The 25,310-nt window shown below is 31.9% G+C and overlaps 1 protein-coding gene across 2 annotated transcripts; it reads right to left on the bottom strand.

Annotated features, from left to right (window-relative positions):
• Positions 1-15,532: 15,532 nt before the first annotated feature.
• On the bottom strand, positions 15,533-18,286 carry LOC110649303 (UPF0481 protein At3g47200-like). Of its 2 annotated transcripts, none has more exons than XM_058148149.1 (3): positions 17,808-18,286; positions 17,613-17,672; positions 15,533-17,360 (listed from the first exon to the last, which is right to left on the bottom strand). In XM_058148149.1, the coding sequence occupies exons 1-3, from the start codon at positions 18,080-18,082 to the stop codon at positions 15,833-15,835; spliced, it is 1,863 nt and encodes a 620-aa protein (XP_058004132.1). In that variant the 5' UTR covers positions 18,083-18,286; the 3' UTR covers positions 15,533-15,832. The 2 variants fall into 2 exon arrangements, with proteins under 2 accessions (XP_058004132.1, XP_058004131.1); XM_058148148.1 differs by having other exon boundaries at positions 17,589-17,672; positions 17,808-18,284.
• Positions 18,287-25,310: the final 7,024 nt, after the last annotated feature.

Here is a 25,310-nt window from a genome sequence, read left to right as displayed (position 1 = left end):
ATTTCTGCTAAAAATCAGGGTAGACTTGTCAAAATTAATGAGTTGGCCACTAAGTTTAGCATAATTCTTCAAAATATTGTCAATCAATCCAGCTTTATGAGTAGTTGCTTTGGAAATAAGAATGAAGTCATCAGCAAATAGTAGATGAGTAATACGAGGACCTCATCGAGAAATGGCTTGACCAAAAAGACCTGATTCTCTAATCATAAGAGATAATCCTTCAGCACAAAAAAGGAAAAGATAAGGAGAGAGAGGGTCTCCTTGTTTGATACCTCGAGAAAGATGAATAAACTTGGTATAAAAACCATTCACTTGAAGAGTGTAGGAAACCGTAGTCACGCATTCCATTATCCAAGAGATCCAGGTAGGATGAAAACCAAATTGAATAAGCATTTGCTGAAGAAAAATTCCATTCCACACATTCATAGGCCTTACTAATATCTAGTTTGACTGCCATTCCACTAGCACCCTTACCCTGTTGCTTAGAAAAAGAATGCATGAGTTCATGACATATAAGGATATTGTCTGATATGTGTCTACCCCGAGTGAACGCACTTTGCTCTTCCCCAATTATATTATCCGTGAGAGACTGAAGTCTGTGAACCAAAATCTTGGAATGATCTTGTAAAAAACTGTACGAAGACTAAAGGGACGTAGATCCTTTATAGATAGCACATGTCTAACCTTAGGAATTAAAGAAATGACTATTTGATTAACGCCTTTCATTAGCTTTCCAGACCGAAAGAATTCCTGAATAGCAGTTTCTAGGTTATTTTGCGACACTGACCAATATTTTTGAAAGAAAAGAGCTGTGAAACCATCTATCCTTGGATGTCACACCTTATCCCTCTGTAAGGCATAACATGATCCTATAGTATACCTAATGAATTATCAAACTTCGTCTACCGATAACTCATTAAATATACTATAAGGGATTTTAAACCATTTCAATTCATTTTAAATTGTATAGTGGTGTTAGCCCATTTTTATGAGGTCTTAAAGTTCAAATTATATTAGGTGTAAAAATTTTGGTTATTTGACTTTTCAAAATTTTTTCGCAAATTTTATGCAAATTTCGGTAGAGTGCCGGCTGTATTTTAAGAAAACAGTTCTTCAAAAATCTGAAAAGAAAGCAATTTCAATATATTTTTCTCAACTCAATATAATTTCAACAAAATTCTCAATCAATCCCAAAGTTCACCAATATTCAATTCAACACAATTTGCAAATAACATAGATTTCATTTCATTCAAAAATGTACATACAAAAGTCATAATTTACAGAAAAGAAAACAAAAGCAATAATATTACAAATTGATTGTACAACTGCTCGACTAATTTAAAAGATACATATAAACATAACTAATTACATCAAAAGTAACTACAAGGGTATAAACAATATACCCGTACAAAAATCCTCAAAAGTGATCTCCTGTCACTTTAGCAGCTCACTCTACTGCATTATCCTTTTCCCTATCTGTGACAACAAATAAAAGTCATCTCTGAGTAACTTTTATTTAGTGGTGCACAATAAAAATTTAAAGAGGTTGAACATTTAAACATACATCAATAAACACATATTTAAACCATTTCACAATCATAATTCATGAGATTGATAAACAAAATTTTGAATTCCTTTCACAACAACATTTCATTAAATTGAAGTCCACTTTTATAATACCATTTTGTCAAAATAATTTGCAAATTACGGTGTTGCCAATCCATATACAACTTAGGTCATGGCACAAAATTTTCGATCAATGCCGTATTGTACACCACGACAAAGCAATCTCAACCCCACTAGTCAAAATCAATGAGGGAGGTGGCTAGCTAGCTATATGAGTACTCATCTGATCTCAACCTCAACTGGCAAGCCAGAGAGGGAGGAATATAATCTATCTCAATTCCATAAATGGAGGAGGAATACAATGATACTGTCATGCTAAGTGTGACTCCAAAACTAAATTCAAAAATAAAATTACTCAAATATTTCATGCAAACACTAAGCAATTTGCATTTCAATTTTCCATTTGCAAAATAGGCAACACAATAACTTTCAAAGCTATAATAAATTTAAATTGTTCACGATACATATTCAAATAAAGTTTCAAGTAGGAAAATAAGAAATCAAAATTATTGTGCACAAATCTCGTATGAGTCGCCTCTAGGCCTTGACTCACTTTTTTTTATCCTTTCTGGTCTCCATTTCTACTGAAACACATAATTTACAGTGTTTCAATACTATACCTCATAAGTAATCCTGTCACACCTTACCCCTCTGTAAGGCATAACATGATCCCGTAGTATACCTAATGAATTACCGACTCCGTCTACCGATAACCCATTAAATACACTACAAGGGATTTTAAAACAATTTTCTTACTTTTTGAAAGTGGTGAGCATTTCTAGCAGGCATTAAAAACATTTAATTGAAGTTTAAAAGTTATGTCAAATTTTTATCTATTTTTATTTCTCCGCAAATTTTGGAAAAATTTCGGCAGAGTACCTGCTATATTTGAGAAAACCGAAAAAATTTTACCTGTGAAAAACACTTCCAAATATATCACTTCATCAAATCACAACCACCATTAAACTCAAGTCAACACAATTTTCTCCAAACTCCACAATTTAAATCAATTTCCACAATTCAGAATTCTCAATTCAATTATTCTAAAAAATAATAATAATTCATCTCATTTGCATTTCATTGAAGAAAAGTTTATTTACATTTATCAGTCCAAAATTTACATCAGAAAATTCAAAATAATATTATTACAAAATTTGTACAACTGCTCATGACCAATTTACAAATGTACATACAGTTACATATATCAAAATAAATATGTACAATCAGGGTCTAAAATTATACCCGTCAAAAGGTCCAAAAGCAGCACTGAAATCCTCAGTAGCTCACTCCACTGCTCTACTAGTCTATTTGTGACAGCAATAAACAGCCATCGCTGAGTACTATGACTCAGTGGTGCACAACATACTAAAATAAAATTTTATGCATAAATCAAATCACATTTATTCAAATATGGTACTAAAAATGAAAAACAAATACCAAACACAATTTATAATTTTAATCAAAATAATCTCATTTCGGAAGTCCCAAAACAGATTTCATAAAAACACAAAGTTATATCATGCCATTAGTACAATGTTCATCTCAATTGCTAGAGGCTTATGAGAAATCTCAAGGCTAGCTAGCTTAAACTATGGGTACCCATTCAATTTCTTCCTCTACTGGCACACACACTTCAGCCAGAGAGGGAATTAAAATTCAAAACTAATTCCTTCCACTAGTCATGCTAGTGAGGCATTCAGATATATGGTTATGACACTATGGTTTCAAAATTATCTTAACAATTTACTAAACATTTATTGATAATTCAAACACATACAATTAAATTTCTAACAATTTAAGTCAAAAGCATAATATTCATCTCATTCACAAATTTACAATAAAAATAAATCAAAATTTATTCATCAAAACAAATTGTCAAGAGAATTTACAGAGAAATTTTATATTGTGCACAAACCTTGTGCGAGTCGCCTCTAAACCATGACTCGATGTCTCGAGTTCTTTCCCGATATTCTTTTCAACTGAAACACAAAATTTCAGTGTTTTAATATCACAACTTATAATAAATCCAATAACAAATTCACATCTATTTATTTCTAGCTCTAATACGCTTAAATTAACGTTCTTTGAAATTTGCATTTTGGGGTTATTATTCATGACACTATTCAAGTCAAATTGTTGACTTTCTTATACTTAATAGGTATAGGAATTCCCATTACACCCACATACCACATTTTGGCTACCAAATTTGTTGATTTTTGGTTGTCCCTTAAATTTTTTGGTCTCCTAGGCACAATTTCAAATTTTCAGATTTGGTGTCCTGTTTGCACTATTCCATTGGTCAAGTTGCTATTGGAATTTGGCTAAGTGTTCTTCACAAAAGTTGTTCCTTATTGTCTTATCTTTAATTCCCTTTTTGAATCACTCCATTTGGACTTTTGTAGCCCAAGATATGGCCATATGAATATGGCTGGCCGAATTGGCCTAACCCAGATTTCTGGACACCTACTTTGGTTCTGGCAGTTTTGGACCACTAACTTTAGGTGGCAAAATGACTAGGTTATGGGCAGAATTTGGATTCGTGTTCTTCATGAAAGTTGCATTGCTATGTCATACCTTTCCAATGCCACAAAAATTAGGTCATTTGGACTTGTATAGCCCATGTTATGGCCAAATGAACAAATACTATTCATTTGGTCATTTTGGTACAGTGACAGTGCACTACACCCGGGTTTGACCTAATTGTTCACTATCCTAATGTCATTTTCTGAGCATAATTCCTAAATTAAAAATAGGCCATTATGTTTCCATTTTCATTTCCAATTGGCCTCACATCAATTGGGTTAGTAAATTTTCAGTTTTAGTCCCTGAAAGAGACCTAGGTCAAGCTGCCAGAATAGTGACTCTAACCAATCCGAATTGTAATTTCATTCTACCAATTCAAACACGCCACAAATGGTCCCAATTGACCATTTTCAACCTCACTTAAGGTCATTTGCATCATTTGACCAGTTTCTCAATTTTTCCCAAATTTTCAATAGGGTTAAGAACCCTAATTTCACAATTATGAGATTTAATGCACTTGAAGTGTAAATCCATTGTCTACATGTTTAATTCACCTCAAGTAGCCATTCACTTTCATCAAAATCATGCACTACTAACTCCCTTAATTGCTGGCCGAATTCCTAACTAATCCCCCATAGTTGTTTTCTTTTGATTTTAAGTTAATTTCTAGGTTAATTGAACTAAGAACACAAGTAGTAAACTAAACTTTCAATTTAAATGACTTACCTCAACTTTGAAGTTCAATCACCCAATTTCTTATCTCTTTTCTTCTTTCTTTCTTACTCAATCTCCTTCTCAAGGAAAGAAAATAAGGTTTTATGAAGTAATTATAGGATAATTTAGGGTTTGGTGAGGGATTTCAAGCTTGAATCAAGCTTTCATGGAGGTGTAAAAATGGAGGTTTGAGAGAATTCGAGAAGGAAGAGGACGGCACAACTTGGAAAAAAAGATGAAGCAATTTTTTTTTCTTTTAATTTTATAAGATTTTATGTGTCATTTTATGTATTTGACTTGGTTAATTATTGGGGGCAAATTAATTTTAATTTTTGACATCATTATTGATGTCATCACATGATGTAATAAATCAACTTTTCCTTACTTTTTCTTTTTCTTAAATTTTTCAATAGTTCTTTAATTTAATTCCCAATTTCGAAATTTTCATTTCTCCTATTTTATTGGACAGTTAGGTCAGGAGTCAGCTCTAGAGGTAAATTGACTAAATTGCCCCTCGCCGGTCTGATCCAGTTTGCGAGTAATTCAATATTTCTTTCGGATTCCTGACTTAATTATTCGACCTACTTAATAATTCTTTTCTGTGATTTTCTCTTTTGCACTATATTCGCAATAGTCCTAAGGACCGCAGCGTCATATTTTTCGGTTCAAAATTCAAGTTAAGACGAATCTCGCAGTCACTTCCCGGGAAGGTCACCCATCGCTGTGACTCCCGGCTCACTTAATCTTTTATGTTCTGTTTTTCTTATTTATACTTAACTATCTAGCAATCACTAATTATTTGCATTCAGGGCTTATCTAGGTGTCTTAGATATGGTTCTAATCTCCTTAATTATTCGGACCGACACCGGTCATCAGAACAGTGAAATATACCAGGCTATGCAAATAGGGGTGTTACAATTCTCCCCCCTTAAAATAAATTTCATCTCGAAATTTTATCTGATATCAGTTTCTAAACAGTTGTGGGTGTTGTCTCCTCATGTCCTCTTCTAGTTCCCAAGTAGCCTCCTAGCCTGAATAATGGTTTCACAACACCTTTACCAGTGGTATTTGCTTGTTCCGTAGTTGCTTCACCTCATAAGCAAGAATCTCATTGGGTCACTTGTTTGTACTGTTCCATTGGTCTGTCTACAGTAGAAATTTGGCCAACTTTCCTTCATCAAAGTTATTCCTTAATGTCTTAGCTTTAATTCCCTTTTTGAATCACTCCATTTGGAATTTTATAGGTCAAGTTATGTTAATTCTAAAGTAGCTGGCCGGATTGGTTCAAACCCAAAATTCTGGGTACCAATTTGGTTCTGGCAGTTTTAATGTACCAATTTTGGTTGACAATTTGACTTGGTTATGGGCAGAATTTGGGTTTGTGTTCTTCATGAAAGTTGTAGTACTATGTCATAGCTTTCCATTGGTATAAATTTCAGGTCATTTGGACCTTCCTAGGCCAAGTTATGATCATTTGAACAAGTACTGTTCATATGATCAATTTTGAATAGTGGCAGTGTGATTAATCTGGGTTTGACCTAATTTTACACCACTTTGTGTTCAGTTTTAGGGTTGGGTTTCTACATAAAAATTGTAGCTTTAAGTCTTAATTTTCATCTTCAATTGGCCTCACACCAATTGAAGCAACCAAATTTCAGTTATGGCCATTGACCAAGGTTAAGCTGCCATAATTGGCTATTTCACCTACACAATTTCAATTCCATTCCATGCATTCAATTACACTCTAAATCACACCAATTGACCAATTTCAACCTCAATTAGGTCAATTGCATCAATTTACCATTTTCCCCCAATTTCCCATGGTTCAAGAACCCTAATTCCTCAATAGCTTCAAATCATGAAATCAAAGTGTATAAATTGTATCTACACACTCATTCAAGCATACTCACACATTTAATTCAATCAATTCACATCAATTCCCTACTTGACATCAAGCTAGCCGAATTCATGGGGTCCCTCTATATGAATTTTTTTTTCAATTTCTTTTACATAATCAATTAATTCTTCATTATACTTAATCAATCTCACTAAAGAATTAGATTGAATTGACTTACCTCACTTGGAGAATTTCAAGCTTCTTAAATTCTTCACTTTTCTTCAATTTTTTTCTGCCAATCTTCTTTCCAAGACTAAATCACAAGTTTTAACTAAGGGACTTAAAATTTTGATGGATAAATTTAGGGTTTCTTCAAGCTCAAAGTGAGCTTTAATGGAGGTTTGGGAGAGAGAAAGGAAAGAGATGAGAGAGAAGATAATTCGGCCAAGGAAGAAGACAATAAGGATTTTATTTTTTTTTTTTCTCTTTTTTTAATTGTCTTTTGTGTTACAATTATCCCATAATATAAAATTTTAAAAATTAGAAATTATTGCATCATGCACACCTCATGATGATGTCATAATTTTCAAATTTTCTTATTTCCTTTTCCCTTTCTTTTACACAACTCTTCATATTTTAATCAATCTTTCATCATTTTAATTTCATATATTTTATTGGAAAATTATGTCAAAAGTCACCTCTAAGAGTGAATTGACCAATTTACCCGTTATCGGTCTGATCCGTTTTTCCAGTAATATTTAATTGCTTCCGGAACCCTTGTTCAATTATTTGAGTTGGTTCTTGGTTCTTTTCTATGGTTTTCATAATACCCTTAGCTTCGCAATAATTCTTAGGCCTGGAGTGCTACAATGTCCCACTCGAAAATAGGACAGCGATTGACCTGACAGTCACTTCCCGTTTCGATCACCCATCGCTGTGGCCTTGGCTCATTTAATCCATTATGCCTTGTTCTTTTATTTTCTATTTGACCTTCATCCAATTGCTATTAGTTTTTGTTTGTGGCTTTTCTAGATGACTTAATTCTGGTTCTAAGCCTCTTGACTGTTCGGACCGACACTGATCACCGGAACAATAAAATTATACAGGACTATGCATATAGGGGTGTTACACTGGAGCTTTGGATGGATGAATGGAAAAAACTGCTTTTCAGATTTCATCTAGAGTGACTTCTCTTATAAAAGAGGCATTCATATTATGAGTGATCCTAGGCTGAAAAGAATCCAAAGTAGAAGAAGTGATAGGAGGGTTACTAGTAGTATAAATATGGCGAAAATAATCCATAGCTACTTTAGTAACCTCTTGTTATCCTGTGTGCCAAACTTCAGAAGAATCAAGAATTCTTGAGATAGTATTCCTTCTTCGTCGTTAAACAACTTGAGCATGAAAGAAAGATGTATTACGATCCCCCAAATAAAGCTAGGATTTTCTGGATTTTTGAGCCCAAAGGGCTTCCTCATGTCTGATTGCATACGAAAGATCATGCTCTAATTGTTTGATCACTGTCATATTCTGTCCATGTGATGAGATTTTCACTTGTTGCAATTGTGTTTGGAGGTTGGAAATGCAATGGTTGGCATTAACACGATGGGTCTTACTCCAATGAGAGAGAGCACATCGACAGTTTTTCAATTTTGAAAAAACTCTAGAAAGATTCAAACCCCTTGACTCCCTTTGCCAGGCATTTTCTATAATTTGTTCCACCTTAGGATAATGTTGCCATCGACTGTCAAAATGAAATTATTTCCTAGATTTCATAGGAAGAGGAGCAATAGACATTATAATAGGACAGTGGTCTGAGCCTTGATCATCAAGATGAGTTACAGCAGCTGAAGGATATTTGAGTGACCAAGTAGGAGAAACCAAAAATCTGTCAAGCCTTTCCTATGTATTAACTGACCCATTTCGCCTATTATTCCATGTAGTAGGAAATCCATAAAAACCAATATCAATCAATCCCCAAGAGTCAATGAATTGAGTGAAGGCTTTGATTCTTTGTTGGGAATGATTATTGCCTCTAATTTTTTCAAGAGGAGAAGTAATGCAGTTAAAATCCCCTGCAAAAACACAATCTTACTGCACAAAAGACTCATATTGAAGTAAAGTTTGAAACTGACTATCTCTTATCTCATCATCACAATTTGCATATATTAAAATTAAGTCCCAATCATCATTCAAATAAGAATTTGTGATTCAGCAATGGAAGAAAAAATTGTCAACAGTTATAATATCAAGTTTAAGATCATCAATCCAAGCCACACACAAACCACCAGCAGTTCCTTTAGGATTAATGCAATACAAATTGAAATTTCCAAGTTTATCAATCTTGATTTTAACCACATGGTAAGCATTTTTTGTTTCCATCAAGAAGATCAAACCTGAATTGCAAGCCCGGATGATATTCCTGAGATTATTTAGCGTGAGAGGGCTTCGTAGCCCTTGGCAATTCCAACAGCAAATGTGCATAGCGAAGAACCAGAGCACCAACCCAGCTTAAGCTTTAAGGTGATGGAAAGTAAGAGGATTTCTCAGCCCTTGACAATTCCAGCGAAGCAATTTATGAATCCAACAAGAGTAAGAGGTCCCCAGATGCAAAGGCTACTCGTTTCATAGTAAGTCACTGAGGCATTTCGTCAAACACCTTCTATGCCAAGTCCAAGTATTACAAGAAAAACACGCTGAAAACCCAAACTGCAAAGCTGACCTTCAAGGCCTAATAACAGATAGAAAAGATAAAAGAAGATAACTTGTACCTTTAGTTAAGAATTCGATAAAGAAAATTAGAGCACTAGATAAAAGTAGCGCAACCCAATGGTTGAGAAGAGAGCTCGTCCCAATAGCTTGACGAGAAGTGTTTCTCAGAAGCAATGTTTACGATGCTGAAGAGGTGACTGGCATGGCCCTTGATTTTTATTAATATTAATCATAAAAGGTCTTGATTGTTAAAATTTATTTTTTAATATTAATTTTTTTATATGCAATTGATGAATGAATTTCTAATTTTAATGTGATTAAAAATTTAATATAATATGGTATATATTATTTTGCAGAAGTTTATTATCGTTGTTTCTTCTGATTATGTTTTTAAAACTGTTTTCATGAATATAATACTACAAACATTAGCAAAAAGTGAATTGTAAATTTATAATAAGAATTTTATTTTATTTTAAATTATTTATAACAATATTTTTATATTTAAGATACTTATAAATTTAAAATTATAATAATAATTTATTATTTTATAAAATTATTTATTATTTTATTATTTTATTATTATATATTAAAAAATTGTATACATTATAATTTTTTTTTAAAAATAATTTACTATTATATATACTTCACTGACTTAGTTTCCTGGCGCCACTACTGATTACTGCCATGTCCAATAGCTCCAATCCCTCGATTTTCTATGCTGTGTAACAATAATCGAGCTCAAATGAAAAATTAATACGGTGTAGCATTAAACTATTTAAAATTTGAAAAACTAGAAAGTAAATAACTATATTTAATTATTGTTATTAATTAGAGTACCCTACAAAAAATATGAATCTTTAGATGGCATTTGCGCTTGTAAGAAATACGCAACTTTCTCAATTTTTATCCTGATGGGATTCTAGGGGCTCTAAAGAGTGAGGTTTTACCGTCAAGTGCAAAGGCTTAGTCTCTTACCCCATGTTTGGATATGGAGAAAGTGATAGGGAAGGAAAATAAGTTGTGGAAAATGAGGGAGAATTCTCACTTTCCTTTATTTGGAAAGAGAGGGGAAAATAGGAGGGACGAAACTAATAGTTATTTTACTTTATTTATTTTCTCTCCAATTTAGAGAGAAAATAATAAAAGTGGAGAAATTGTGCATTAAAATTTATGCAATTATATATATTGCATTTATTTAATTTTTTATTTGTGTTTTTATCAAGTAAAATGATAAATACAATTTATAAAATAAGGATAAAGTAGTAATTTTAACTATTTTTTTCTTTCACTCATTCTCTTTGTAAACAAGGGAAAGTAAATTTATTTATTTTTCATCCAAATACAAAAAGAGAGAATAAAGGACAGACTATAAAAATATTTTTTCTTATGTTATTTTCCTTCCGCTCCCATAAATTATTTAAACAGAGTGTTAATTTTCATTGTTAATAAATGCAAAGCCAAAATTTGAGAAATTTTTACTTAAATTTAATTCATTATAAATTTAAAATGCAAATAGGTGGATCTGCGTATTTAATAAATAGATCCTATTATAAATTTTATATTTTAAATTTATGATAGATTAGATTTGGGAAAAAAAAATCATGAAATTAATATGCCCACTAGAAAATTATTTAAAACTTGGAAAACTAGAAAGGCCTGAGATGCCAGCATTATCTACAGTAAGCATATTGCGAGTGTATGAGGATATTGCAGATTTTATGATTTAATATATTTATTTCAGCAATATTATTATAGCATGAATTTTATTTCAACTCAGCTACATGATTTGGATTAAATGATATTTATTCAACTGACCTGTTCTAATATAGCAGAATTGGTACTATTAAGTGCCAAAATATTATCTGTTCCCCTTTGTTATTTATTTATCCGCTCAGTGAGTAGTTGTACTCACTCTCTTAATTTTTAATATTTCAGATTCTTTTGCTGATTCCATCAATAGCAGCCTCCCTTTCAATGTTGTCCTGTCTTCCACTTCACCAACTATAGAGTCTAGTGGAGGTCTGGCCAATATGCTTCTTTTGGATGTTTATTTTGTTATAGTTTACTGTACATATGTATAGACAGCTAGAAGTTTGAATTGTAAACATTCTCTTTTGATCCTCACAAAGAGGATGTATTTATAGTTGTGTATTTAAATATGTTTGATGGGCATGAAGTCCTATTTTATATGTCAGATGTATTTTAACAGGTTTCACATGTTCATTTAGCTATAAATTTAAGGAAAACTCTGTTAGTTTTCTAGGTTACATCAATCTCTATAGGTTAGAGACGGGTGTGACAGAGCCAATCTGGGATGGCTCCAATTTTAATTTCTTTTAGTTTGATTCTAGTTGAAACAATTTAATGATTGGAATTTTTTTAAATTTTTTTTGATGGATCAAACCGAACTGCTTAGCTGAACTGCAGGTTCCTATCTACTACAAGGTTCAAAAAGAGGTGACTGACATTGCCCTTAGGAGTCTGGATTCTGGATAGGTTCGGAATCATAAACCCATTAATAGTCTTGGACTTGAATTTAATCAGTCTAATTCAAATCCGATCTAATTTCTCAGTTAAATAAATAAATTTTATCGAATATCTTAACCTCTAAGAATTTTCTTAAATTTATCGGAGAACATGATAAACAAGGAATCACAAACAAATGGAGGATACAAAAACATTCAAAACCATAATATTATAGATCATTCCACTCTACATAACACAACACCTTAAATAAGTGTGTATAGCACTCACCATACATGCATTAATACTCTTAATTAAACGTCTCACACATATTTCTAAGCACTCCACACTAATCTACATAACACAACACCTTAATTAAACGTCTCACACATATTATTAAAGTTGAGGGATGATAAATGAAATTTAACTATAAATTAATTTAAAAATTAATAATAATAGTGCTTAAATTAAAATTGAAGGATATTTATATTATAAATTAAAATTAGTAGACGTTACTAATATAACTCATTAAATTGAGAGGATATGAATAAAAATAATACATATTTATTATGATTAGATAGATAAAAGAAGTGATAAAGACAAAAGAATTCGTTATATAATAATCATAGTATTTAAATTTGACAAAGACAAAAGAGTTCCTTATAGAATAGTCATAGTATTTAAGTCTCACTAGCCACCGATTTGTTTGATTTGAAGAGTTTTGGATTTTTATTTTAATGGTGTGGGTTGGGAGGGTGAGCAATAATGTATTTCATTTTCTGTGCAATTCTAAACCATTTGTGTTCAATTCTAAACCAATCAATGATGGGTATACTATGTGGACATGGTTCTTTTATTTATTTATTTTTTAATTTTTCACCAAATGAAATAAATAAATATAATTTTCATTAACTATATATTATTAAAATTAATTTTAAGTTAAATTTTATCTTGTGACCTTTTATTACATTTTTTTAAGTTAACTTATTACTAAATTTCACTGATCATCCGTCAACTTAAATAGCTTCATCATAATTATCCCTTAACTTTATAGTTAGTTTAAAATTTTAAATTTTTATTTATTTTTTATTTATTTAAAATAAAATCATACTTTTGGAAGAATTGTTTAATATTTTTATAAATATTTACAATTATTTAATTTATCATATAAAAATATTATTTTTACATATAATATATTATTTAATTTATCATATAAAAATATTTAACCCTAATTAAATATGAATGATTTATTTTTTTTATATAAGTTGATATTGTATATAGTTTTTATCTTTATTTATTAAACTCGCAAAATAATATATCCAATCTTAATTATTATTTAGTATATTTTGTATTAAAAATCATTTATATATTAAATTAAACTTTAAAGATTTTTGTGAAATAAATTAAAATTGAGGAATGTGTATGGCATATTATTGAAGTTGAGGGATAATAAGTGAAATTTAACTATAAATTCATCTGAAAACCTATAATAATGATAATCAAATTAAAGTTCAAAGTATTTTTATGTTACAAATTAAAGTTGAGAGATATTATTAATATAACTCACTAAATTAAAGGACTATAAAATAAAATTAATCCGCAAATGGAGGGACCAAGGTGAAATTAATCCGCATTTATCAAGATTAGATACATAGAAGAAGTGATAAGGACAAAAGAATTCGTTACATAATAATCATAATATTTAAATCTTATCAACCAACGGTTTATTTGATTTGAAGAGTTTTGAATTTTTATTTTAATGGTGTGGGTTGGGAGGGTAAGCAATAATGTATTTCAATTTCTTTACACTTCTAAACTATTTGTGTCCAATTCTAAGCCAATCAATAATGGATATACTATGTGGACATCGTTCTTTTTTTTAAAAAAAAAAATTTCACCAAATGAAATAAATAAAATATAATTTTTCATTAACTATATATTATTAAAATTAATTTTAAGTTAAATTTAAAAATTTTAAACAAATAATTTTTAAATTAAAAAATAATTTGCCACTATAATTTCAAACAAATTCTAATATAAATGGTTGTTGCATTCGCAAATTTAGTACTATCATATATATATATTATCTTAATAAAAAATTAAAATAAAGTTTTTTATATATTTATAAATAAATAAAAAAATTTAAATATAAATTCTAAATTTAAATCAGATTATCCAACGGACAATTATTTTTACTTACATCATTTATTAGCTAAGGTCATTTGTTAGTGGGGGTGGGGCAAAAATATAATGTCCAATTCTAAACCAATTAATTATGGAGAAATTACGTGGACAACACTCTTTTTGTATTTTTTATTTTATTTTGCTAAATAATAATAATAATAAAAAATAAAAAAAATAAATTTCATTTTAAAATTTTATTATAATAATATTTTTATTTTGCAATTTGCCTTTGTCATAGTATAATTGAATGGAATATTATAAGTATATTATATAGTTGTAACTGCGTATTTATCATGATTAGATAGACAGAAGAACTGATAAGGACAACAGAGTTTATCTAATAATCATAGTATTTAAATCTTCTGCATCTTATTTATTGACTTTAGATTTTGAATCCAACCAATTGTTTTTGGATTTTTATTTTAATGGTCCAGGTTGAGAGGGTGAGCAATAATCGATTAATTAAATTGATTATTTTACGTTAGTTTTTTTAAAAAATTAATTTAATTTTAGTTAAAAAAATATTTAAAATATATTTTTTAAATTGGGTTCAATTAATGACATTTTTCTCTTTCTTTTAAAATATAAAAATTCAAAGTGCTCAACAGTTAAAATGAGACTTTTTTTTTTCATTTAAATGAGTTTAAGTGAAGGAAAACACCCATTTAGATCAATTTCCGTGCAATTCTCCATTTGTGTCCAATTCTAAACCAATCAATGATGGATATACTATGTGGACATCGCTCTTTTATTTGTGAACTCTCAAGCTCAAGTATCTTGGTAGCCTCCCCCTAAGGGAACTCTCAAGTTTAATTGTGATATGGCATGGTAGCCGCTCGGGGATTTTAGCGGTGATAGTCAGGAACTGTTTAGGCAAAGTTGTTGATGGAGTAACGAAAAGAATTAGCTGTCATTCCCCCTTGATGGGAGAAGCTTATGCAGTTCTAGCTGCAGTCCGTCTTGCCATGAATTTGGGAGCCAAATCCATTGTGATAGAATCTGACTCGGCTTCAGCTGTCTCTAATCCACTTGCTGAGAAGGTTTGGGAAATCCATGCTACAGTGGAGTCTATTCTTTTCCTTAGTCATCAGTTTCCATATGTGGATTTCCTTCATGCCAATAGGAAAGCTAATAATGCTGCTCATTGTCTAGCCAAATTAGGTTATAAGAATTGCTTGCATTGTAATTGGATCTCGTCTCCCCCTGTTTCCCTCCTTTCTGCTTGTATTGTTGATGGCCAAAGGGCCTCGTAATGCAGAGTATTTTGAAATTCAAAAAATAAAAAATAAAACTTTTATCATTATTTTTTTATCAGCAAATGATAAAAAATATAAATTTTTATTAATTATATATTATTAAAATAGTTTTAATTCAAATTTAATATATTTTAAATGTAAAAAGTTGTTAAATCGTTTTTTAAATTATTATTTTAATAATATATTTAAATTAATATTTCTTAAAAATAATTTAGCATTACAATTTCAAATAAATTCTTCATTATATTTCATTTAATTACAATATACTTCATTATCATTCAGAATTTAGTTGACTTTAAAAAAGAAAAAAAAGGAAGCATGCTTGGACTGCCAACGCCATACTAATCTCACAAAAGACATGTACTCTGATGAAGACTACCAACAGGATGCTCCAAGGCATGGAATCCCAGAAGCAGCATTTGCCCGGAACTCGTCGTGAAATGGGGAATATATTCTTTTGCATATGTAACAGCTAGCAGAACCACCAACCACGCAATGCACAAATTGCTGAAACCATTTAATTGCTTCCCTGACGAGGATTGAAGTACCCATAGGCAGCAAAGAAAGACTGAAACATGGTGAGAATGAGGAGTATGAGAGCAGCTAAAGCAGACATAAATGCCCATGGACTATCAAAATAAGTATACTTGAATTCTGCCCATCTAACATGCCAGGTGTTCTTGTAATACTTATTCACTTCTTCAAACACCTTTGCTAGATAACTCCCTTTGATATTGAAAAGAATATCCTTGCTTACCTCATTGAAGTATTTAACAACTTCTTTATCAGTTCCAAAATAATTCTCAATAATTCCATGTTCCCGCAAGTATCCTGCATCACAAGTGGTATTGATGAGGCAGCCCATGAAAATAACATATGACGTAAAGTGGCTTGAGTGATCCTTGAAACATTGTTCAAATGCTACACAATTGAGCAAGAATGAGCCGATAAAATCATCTGTTATCAAACACGGGATTTCAAGAACTCCATGAGGTTTAAATTTAATGTCCAAGAAGCTCTCAGTAGCAGTCCTACTGCTTTGCTTGAACTTGATCCCAGATGCACGGAGCTTCTCGACAGGTTGGATCAATCGAAGATCATCATTGTTAGACGCTTTCTCTTGGGATGAAGGGATAAAAGTAGAGCGAAGAAAGTCTAATAGATGTTTCCAATCGCAGTTATTCTTAAACCTATCTCGGACTTTACGATGATGTTCCGGCATTGAATGATGAAAGAATTTTAAGATGAGTTCTGTCAAAGAGAGACCTTTTCTTGAATCAGCTGAAATTGACCGCTCAAACAAATTTCGAAGAACAAAGAAAGGGATTTGGTTCTCTAGCCTGAGAAGATCCCTGGAAATGGAATAGTATATCCACTGCGACTTGAATATAGGGTCATCAGGATCCTCTTGGACTAACTTTCCAACTTTGCAGAGGAGCTCAATAATGAAAATACCATCAAGTATCATCATTTCAATCAGTTGGCCGCTATCAAATCCATCAGTAGTCTCTGAATAACATTCCCTTATCTTCTTCTCGTCGATTGCTATGACCTTGTAAAATTCTTCCAATCCAACACCGAATTCTTGAGTTCGATCAAGAACAGCACCAAGAAATCGTCGTTTATGTTGTTGAATCATCTCTAGCTGTTTTGCTCCATAGTGGTATGGTCCAATGGAGACTATCTGAGGTTTAAAGGCCTCGGGGTGAATTTTCACCAGGCTTTGAGGCACTCGAAAGATGGAACAGGAGGCCTTACCAGCTGTTTTGTTCAGCAACTTGGGGACTTGTTCATTGATACTCTCTTCCACGGATTTTAACCATTCCTTATGTTCATCCTCTGGAACGATAATCACAAGTTCACAAGCTCCAGCCTTTTGTTTTTGGTGAAGCTCCGTCCAACGCGGATTTCCTATGAGGTCGTTGACTTCCCTTTTGGTCCGAGTGCCTCCAAACCGAGGCACTGTCTCAACTGCTGTCTCACTGTCTGATTCTGAGGGCTCAGATTCTTGCCACAGAGATGCTCCTACGATTGGTGATCTACGCCTAGATAATAAATTAAATAATCATTTTTAATTGAACCAAATTTTCGAAAACATCAAACTTGATTTCAATTGTCAAAAGTTGATACTAAAGTTCGAACCCTGGTAGTCCTGGAGACTCTACTAATATCCCATATTGGTTGTAATTGTTGATAGTTAAAAGCAATTAAGCCGATGATTAATGAATGTTCAGTTCAATTTGACAATAATTATGGGTTTGAAAACCTATTACGGTTTCCTTGGAGTTGAAGCGTACAATTCTTCAATCTCTGGGGGAGGTACTTGTTCAGAGGCTCCAATCTCTGGGTTTTGGTTACTGCGAAGCAGAAGCAGAGCCACAAATTTTGGTGAAAAAACAAATATACAATACAAGGAAATTCCATTTTAAATATAAATGAAATGTAGTAAAGAATATCTTGTTTCTAGGAATTGGGTTTAATTTAGCATGTACCTATGTCCATCGTCAGGTATGACCTCCTCATATCGATGCAAAAACTTGAGAAGCAACACCGATGGGTATTCAGAATCAGGAGAAAGTTGGGAGAGCAGCTCGGCGAAAATTCTAGCTCTATAATTTGAATCAATATGCAATTCTGATTCATCAATTGAAACTCTTTCAAGTAACTCATTACTGTCTTTCAGCTTCTGAATCTCCTCCTTTTGTTCATCTTCAAGAAGAGCACGGAACAAACTTGCTGCACGAATACGATCCTTGGTATTGTCCATTATTTCAGCCTTCTTGTTTCTCGCTGGTTCTTTTTGGTTGGGCTCTGTTTGATTTCATATGGATATTAGCTACATATTTTCTTTCAATTTGGCCAATTATTGCTTTTTAGAATGAAAGTTGAATTTTCAAAGTTAAACTAATAATTCAGCAAAGGAAATCTCATTATATAAGAGTCCAAATTTTGATATACGGTTTGTTTGATTTGAAGAGTTTTGGATTTTTATTTTAATGGTGTGGGTTGGGAGGGTGAGAAATAATGTATTTCAATTTTTGTGCAATTTTAAACCATTTGTGTTCAATTCTAAACCAATCAATGATGGGTATACTATGTGGACATGGTTCTTTTATTTATTTATTTTTTTTTTTAATTTTTCGCCAAATGAAATAAATAAATATAAATTTTTATTAACAATATATTATTAAAATTAAATTTAAGTTAAATTTCACCTTGTAACCTTTTATTACAGGTTTTTAAGTTAACTTATGACTAAATTTCACTAATTAGCTATTAACTTAAATAATTTTATCATAATTATCCCTTAACTTTATAATTAATTTAAAATTTTAAATCTTCATTTATTTTTTATTTATTTAAAATAAAATCATACTTTTGGAAGAATTGTTTAATATTTTTATAAATATTTACAATTATTTAATTTATCATATAAAAATATTATTTTTACATATAATATATTATTTAATTTATCATATAAAAATATTTAACCCTAATTAAATATGAATGATTTATTTTTTTTTTATATAAGTTGATATTGTATATAGTTTTTATCTTTATTTATCAAACTCGCAAAATAATATATCCAATCTTAATTATTATTTAGTATATTTTGTATTAAAAATCATTTATATATTAAATTAAAGTTTAAAGATTTTGTGAAATAAATTAAAGTTGAGGAATGTGTATAGCATATTATTGAAGTTGAGGGATAATAAGAGAAATTTAACTATAAATTCATCGGAAAACCTATAATAATGATAATCAAATTAAAGTTCAAAGTATTTTTATATTATAAATTAACGTTGAGAGATATTATTAATATAACTCACTAAATTAAGGGACTATAAAGTAAAATTAATCCGCGAATGGAGGGACCGAGGTAAAATTAATCTGCATTTATCAAGATTAGATACATAGAAGAAGTGATAAGGACAAAAGAATTCTTTATATAATAATGATAATATTTAAATCTTATCAACCAACGGTTTATTTGATTTGAAGAGTTTTTGAATTTTTTTTTTAATGGTGTGGGTTGGAGGGTGAGCAATAATGTATTTCAATTTTTGTGCACGTCTAAACCAGTTGTGTCCAATTCTAAGCCAATCAATGATGGATATACTATGTGGACATCATTTTTTTTTTTAATTTTTTCACCAAATGAAATAAATAAAATATAATTTTTCATTAACTATATATTATTAAAATTATTTTCAAGTTAAATTTACAAATTTTAAACAAATAATTTTTAAATTAAAAAATAATTTGCCACTATAATTTCAAACAAATTCTAATATAAATGGTTGTTGCATTCGCAAATTTATTACTATCATATATATATATATATATATATTATTTTAATAAAAATTTAAAATAATTTTTTTTATATATTTATAAATAAATAAATAACTTTAGATATAAATTCTAAATTTAAATCATACTATTCAACGGACAATTACTTTTACTTACATCATTTATTAGCTAAGGCCATTTGTTAGTGGGGGTGGGGCAACAATATAATGTTCAGTTCTAAACCAATTAATTATGGAGAAATTACGTGGACAACACTCTTTTGTATTTTTTATTTTATTTTGCTAAATAATAATAATAATAATAATAATAATAATAAAATAAATTTCATTTTAAAATTTTATTATAGTAATATTTTTATTTTGCAATTTGCCTTTATCATAGTATAACTGAATGGAATATTATAAGTATATTATATAGTTGTAACTGCATATTTTTCATGATTAGATAGACAGAAGAACTTATAAGGACAATAGAGTTTGTCTAATAACCATAGTATTTAAATCTTCTGCATCCTATTTATTGACTTTAGATTTTGAATCCAACCAATTATTTTTAGATTTTTATTTTAATGGTCCAGGTTTAGTGGGTGAGCAATAACCGATTAATTAAATTGATTATTTTACGTTAGTTTTTTTAAAAAAATCAATTTAATTTTAGTTAAAAAAATATTTAAAATATATTTTTTAAATTGGGTTCAATTAATGACATTTTTCTCTTTCTTTTAAAATATAAAAATTCAAAGTGCTCAACAGTTAAAAGGAGACTTTTTTTTTTTTTTCATTTAAATGAGTTTAAGTGAAGGAAAACTCCCATTTAGATCAATTTCCGTGCAATTCTCCATTTGTGTCCAATTCTAAACCAATCAATGATGGATATACTATGTGGACATGGCTCTTTTATTTGTGAACTCTCAAGCTCAAGTATCTTGGCAGCCTCCCCCTAAGGGAACTCTCAAGTTTAATTGTGATATAGCATGGTAACAGCTCGGGGATTTTAGCGGTGATAGTCAGGAACTGTTTAGGCAAAGTTGTTGATGGAGTAACTAAAAGAATTAGCGGTCATTCCCCCTTGATGGGAGAACCTTATGCAGTTCTAGCTGCAGTCCGTCTTGCCAAGAATTTGGGAGCCAAATCCATTATTATAGAATCTGACTCGGCTTCAGCTGTCTCTAATCCACCTGCTGAGAAGGTTTGGGAAATCCATGCTACAGTGGAGTCTATTCTTTTCCTTAGTCATAAGTTTCCATATGTGGATTTCCTTCATGCCAATAGGAAAGCTAATAATGCTGCTCATTGTCTAGCCAATTAGGTTATAAGAATTGCTTGCATTGTAATCGGATCTCGTCTCCCCCTGTTTCCCTCCTTTCTGCTTGTATTGTTGATCGCCAAGGGGCCTTGTAATGCAGAATATTTTGAGATTAAAAATTTTTTTTTATTATTTTAATTTTTTTTACCAAATGATAAAAAATATAAATTTTTATTAATTATATATTATTAAAATAGTTTTAATTCAAATTTAATGTATTTTAATCATAAAAAGTTGTTAAATCGTTTTTTAAATTATTATTTTAATAATATTTAAATTAATATTTCCTAAAAATAATTTAGCATTACAATTTCAAATAAATTCTTCATTTTGTTTCATTTAATTACAATATACTTCATTATCATTCATAATTTAGTTGACTTTTGAAAAAGAAAAAAAAAAAAAAGCAGGCTCTAATGACATGTACTCTGATGAAGACTACCAACAGGATGCTCCAAGGCATGGAATGTTGAGGAAAAAATGATAAAGAGACAACACAAAGAAAATAGAAATAAAGTTTGCAGATGCTTTATTGCTTATATCAGAGAGTACCCAAAAAAACAATTGTGATATGCCTATATATAGGCTTATATGGAAACTAAAAAAACAAAATTTTCGGAGGTCCACTACACTATCAGAGTTTTATTAGCAACAGAATCCACTATGCATTTGACCAAAATAAACTCACAATTCTCGGAAACTACTAACAACCCATGAGCCCAAAACTTGGTCAACCTTTGAATCACATCTCAACACTCCCCCTTGATTCAAAGTTGCACACACCAAGTAATCCCCTAATGTAGCAGAACTTCTCTTTTGATAAATCCTTTGTAAGTATGTCTGCCAGCTACTCATTGGTGCTACAATACTTCAAAGTTATCTCCTCTTTTGCAATGAGGTCACAAATGAAATGGTGACGAAGTTCGATATGCTTTGTTCTGCTGTGAAATGTTGGGTTTTTGGTCATGGAGATAATTGTTTTGTTGTCACAAAATATCTCTGTTGCTCCCTTTTGCTCTAGTTGAAGATCAGCTAACAGTCTCCTTAGCCAGATCGTTTGACAAGCTGCTGAAGTTGCTGCAATGTACTCAGCTTCCGAAGTTGACAACGCCACTGTTGCTTGCTTCTTTGAGCTCCAAGTGATCACTCATGATCCTAGAGTGAAAATATTTGCTGAAATACTCCATCTATCATCTAACGAACCTGCCCAATAGCTATTCGTGAACCCACATAATATGAAATTAGAAGTTTTAGAATACCAAATTCCATACTCCATAGTTCCAGCAATATAACGCAAGACTCGCTTTGCTACTTCATAATGAACCTTTGAAGGTTGTTGCATAAACTTGGAAATAACACCAACAGGAAATGCAATGTCGGGTCGAGTGTGTGTTAAATAAATTAGGCCTCCAACCAAGCTTCTAAACCTTCCAACATCTGCCATTTTGGCTCCATCTTCATGCTGCAATTTTTCATTAATATTCATGGGTGTAGCTGCCGGCTTGCAAATAAGCATGCCAAATTTATTGAGAAGGTCTCTAGTGTGTTTCCTTTGTGAAATAAAAATTCCATCTTCATCTTGATGGACTTCAAGGCCAAGGAAATAGTGCAATAAACCCATATCCGACATCTCAAATTCATTCATCATTTGAAACTTGAATTTATCCACAAGAGAGCCAGAGGAGCTAGTGTAAATGATATCATCAACATAAAGGCAAACAATGATGAAATCATTTTTACCTTCCTTTTTCACATACAAGGTGGGCTCGTTCTCACTTCTCATGTACCATTTTTTCTGAAAATACCCATCAATCTTGCTGTACCAAGCTCGAGGGGCCTGCTTCAATCCATACAATGCCTTTTTCAGCATGTACACCTTTGTTTCGTCACCCTCCTTTATGAAACCCTCTGGTTGTGCTACATAAACCTCTTCTTGTAAATCTCCATTGAGGAAAGCCGACTTGACATCAAATTGATAAACAGGCCACTGCAGTTGTGCTGCTAGTGCTAGAATAGTTCTTACAGTTTCAAAGTGAGCTACTGGAGAAAAAGTTTCTTCGAAATCAACGCCTTGTTGTTGAGCATACCCTTAGTCACAAGACGAGCTTTGTGCTTCTGTATGCTTCCATCTGCAGCAAATTTTGTCTTGAACACCCACTTCAATTTAATTGCATTTTTGCCTTCCGGTAAGTCAACCATCTCCCATGTTCCATTCTTCTCGATAGCTTTCATCCCTTCCACCATTACTTTCTACCACTCTTCTTTTTCAGCTGCTTCTTCATAATGTATAGGATCTGAAACAATAAGAGGAAATTGACAAGATGTATATAAGTTAGCCAAAGATCTATACTTTCTTGGTGGTGTCTCATTTGAAGACTCTTCAGGAGACGAGTTTCTGCTTGGTGTTGCTGAAGTTGACAAACTTGGTGACGCTGTGGAGGAACCAGTAGGTGAACTTGCAGGAGTTGGCTCTTGTCTTTCATCTAGAGAAATTTCAATAGGAATCTCTTGTCGCACCTGCTCTTCACCCCAATCCCAGCTCGCACTTTCATCAAATATTACATCCCTTCTAATTGAAATCTTGCCACTAATAGGGTTATACAATCTATATGCTTTGGATTGAGTACAATAACCAATAAAAATGCATTTTTTAGATTTTTCATCAAGCTTTTAACGATCTTGAGAATTTACCAAAGCATAAGCAACACACACAAAGACTCGTAAATGACTTACAGATGGTTTCCTTCCACGCCAAACTTCATATGGAGTTTGATTTATGATAGCCCTTGTTGGTGAGAGATTCAACAAATAGACGGATGTTACTACAGCTTCTGCCTAAAATTGGTTTGAAAGTCCCCTTGCTTGTAACATGCTTCTTGCCATCTCCACAACGGTTCAATTTTTTCATTCAGCGACATCGTTTTGCTCCGGAGTGTAATGAGTTGTTAACTCCCTATGGATGCCATTTTCTTCACAAAACAAATTAAATTCTTTGGATATGAACTCTCCACCTCTATCTGTGCAAAGAACTTTGATGTGACAGTCACTCTGGTTCTCCACCATAGCCTTAAATTTCTGGAACCTACCAAAAGTTTCTGACATGTTTTCTAGAAAATAAACCCAGCTCATGCGACTGAAATCATCAGTAAATAACAAGAAATAACGACTCCCACTCAAGGACTCACTTTGCATTGGCCCACACAAATCAGCATGAATTAGTTCTAAACATTCTGAAGCTCTCCTAGCTTTTCCAATAGGAAATGACTTCCTAATTTGTTTTCCATAAATGCACCCTTCACATAAATCAATAAAGCCAATTTTCGTAAACCCGAGAACCATACATTTTTCACTGAGCAGCTTCAGGCCCTTCATGTTGAGATGCCCGTACTTGAAATGCCATAGCTTCGAGTCATCCTTTACACTTGCAGCAAGGGAAAAATTCTCCATGTTAGAAACATCCAACGAAAACATCTTGTTTGAAGTCATGCTAATATGAACCCTTTGGCCTGATTTCTTATTTTTAATGACACATGCGTTGTCATCAAATAGAACGGAATATCCACCAGCCATCAATTGTCGAACGCTTAATAAATTGTATTCTAAATCAGGTACAAATTGAACGTTGTCCAATACTTTTACTTTACCATGGCTAGTGTCAACTTTCACCGTGCCTTTTCCTTCAACTTGCATCTCCTTATTGTTGCCAAGCTGCACTTTTATCCTTTGTGTCTCATCAAGCTCCTAGAACAAGGATTTGGTGCCCGTCATATGGTTCGAACATTCTTGACTCATGAGCTTGAAGGGATCCCATCAGTTCATCAACGGAAATAACTGACAAATCCTTAGCTTCTTCTATGGCAGCTACCACATGGTCAAATTTTGGAGTCAAGCTTCTCAACACTTTTGCAATAATTGTCTCATCCAAAATCTGCTCATCGTAGGACCGCATTTGACTGACTATTGCCATTGCTCTTGACAAAAAATCAGCAATTGATTCACCATTCTTCATAACCGAAGTTTCAAAATCACGTCTTAGTGATTGTAATTTCACCACTATGACCTTTGAATCACCTTGAAACTCCTTCTGCGGAATTGACCATGCTTGCTTCGATGTGGTTGCCGCTGCAATTCGTGAGAAAATAGTCTCATGGACTGCTTGCTGGAGAATGAACAAGGCTTTGGCATCCCTCTTCTTGGTTTCTCTCAGCCTTTCCTCCTCTTCTTCGTTGGGTTCTAGTATATCAACAAACCCATACTCCACCAAGTCCCATAGCTCCTACGATCTGAGCAATATCTTCACCTTGATGCTCCACCACTCATATTTCTCACCATTGAAAATTGGTATGAGTGGTTGAGAGGAAGAAAAAACTTGTTGC

Source organism: Hevea brasiliensis, chromosome 6 (assembly GCF_030052815.1).
Source record: "Hevea brasiliensis isolate MT/VB/25A 57/8 chromosome 6, ASM3005281v1, whole genome shotgun sequence".
Taxonomy (NCBI): domain Eukaryota; kingdom Viridiplantae; phylum Streptophyta; class Magnoliopsida; order Malpighiales; family Euphorbiaceae; genus Hevea; species Hevea brasiliensis.
The sequence above is the reverse complement of the archived record's forward strand: the minus strand, read 5'-3'. Positions and strand labels throughout refer to the sequence as shown.

Bases quoted from the DNA above. Each gene is read 5' to 3' on its own strand.
- LOC110649303 (XM_058148148.1), bottom strand. From the start codon at position 18,082: ATGGACAATACCAAGGATCGTATTCGTGCAGCAAGTTTGTTCCGTGCT. The intron at 17,673-17,807 runs GTACATGCTAAA...TCTGCTTCGCAG, and splicing joins ATACCTGACGATGGACATAG to TAACCAAAACCCAGAGATTG. The intron at 17,361-17,588 runs GTAATAGGTTTT...TTTATTATCTAG, and splicing joins GCTTCAACTCCAAGGAAACC to GCGTAGATCACCAATCGTAG.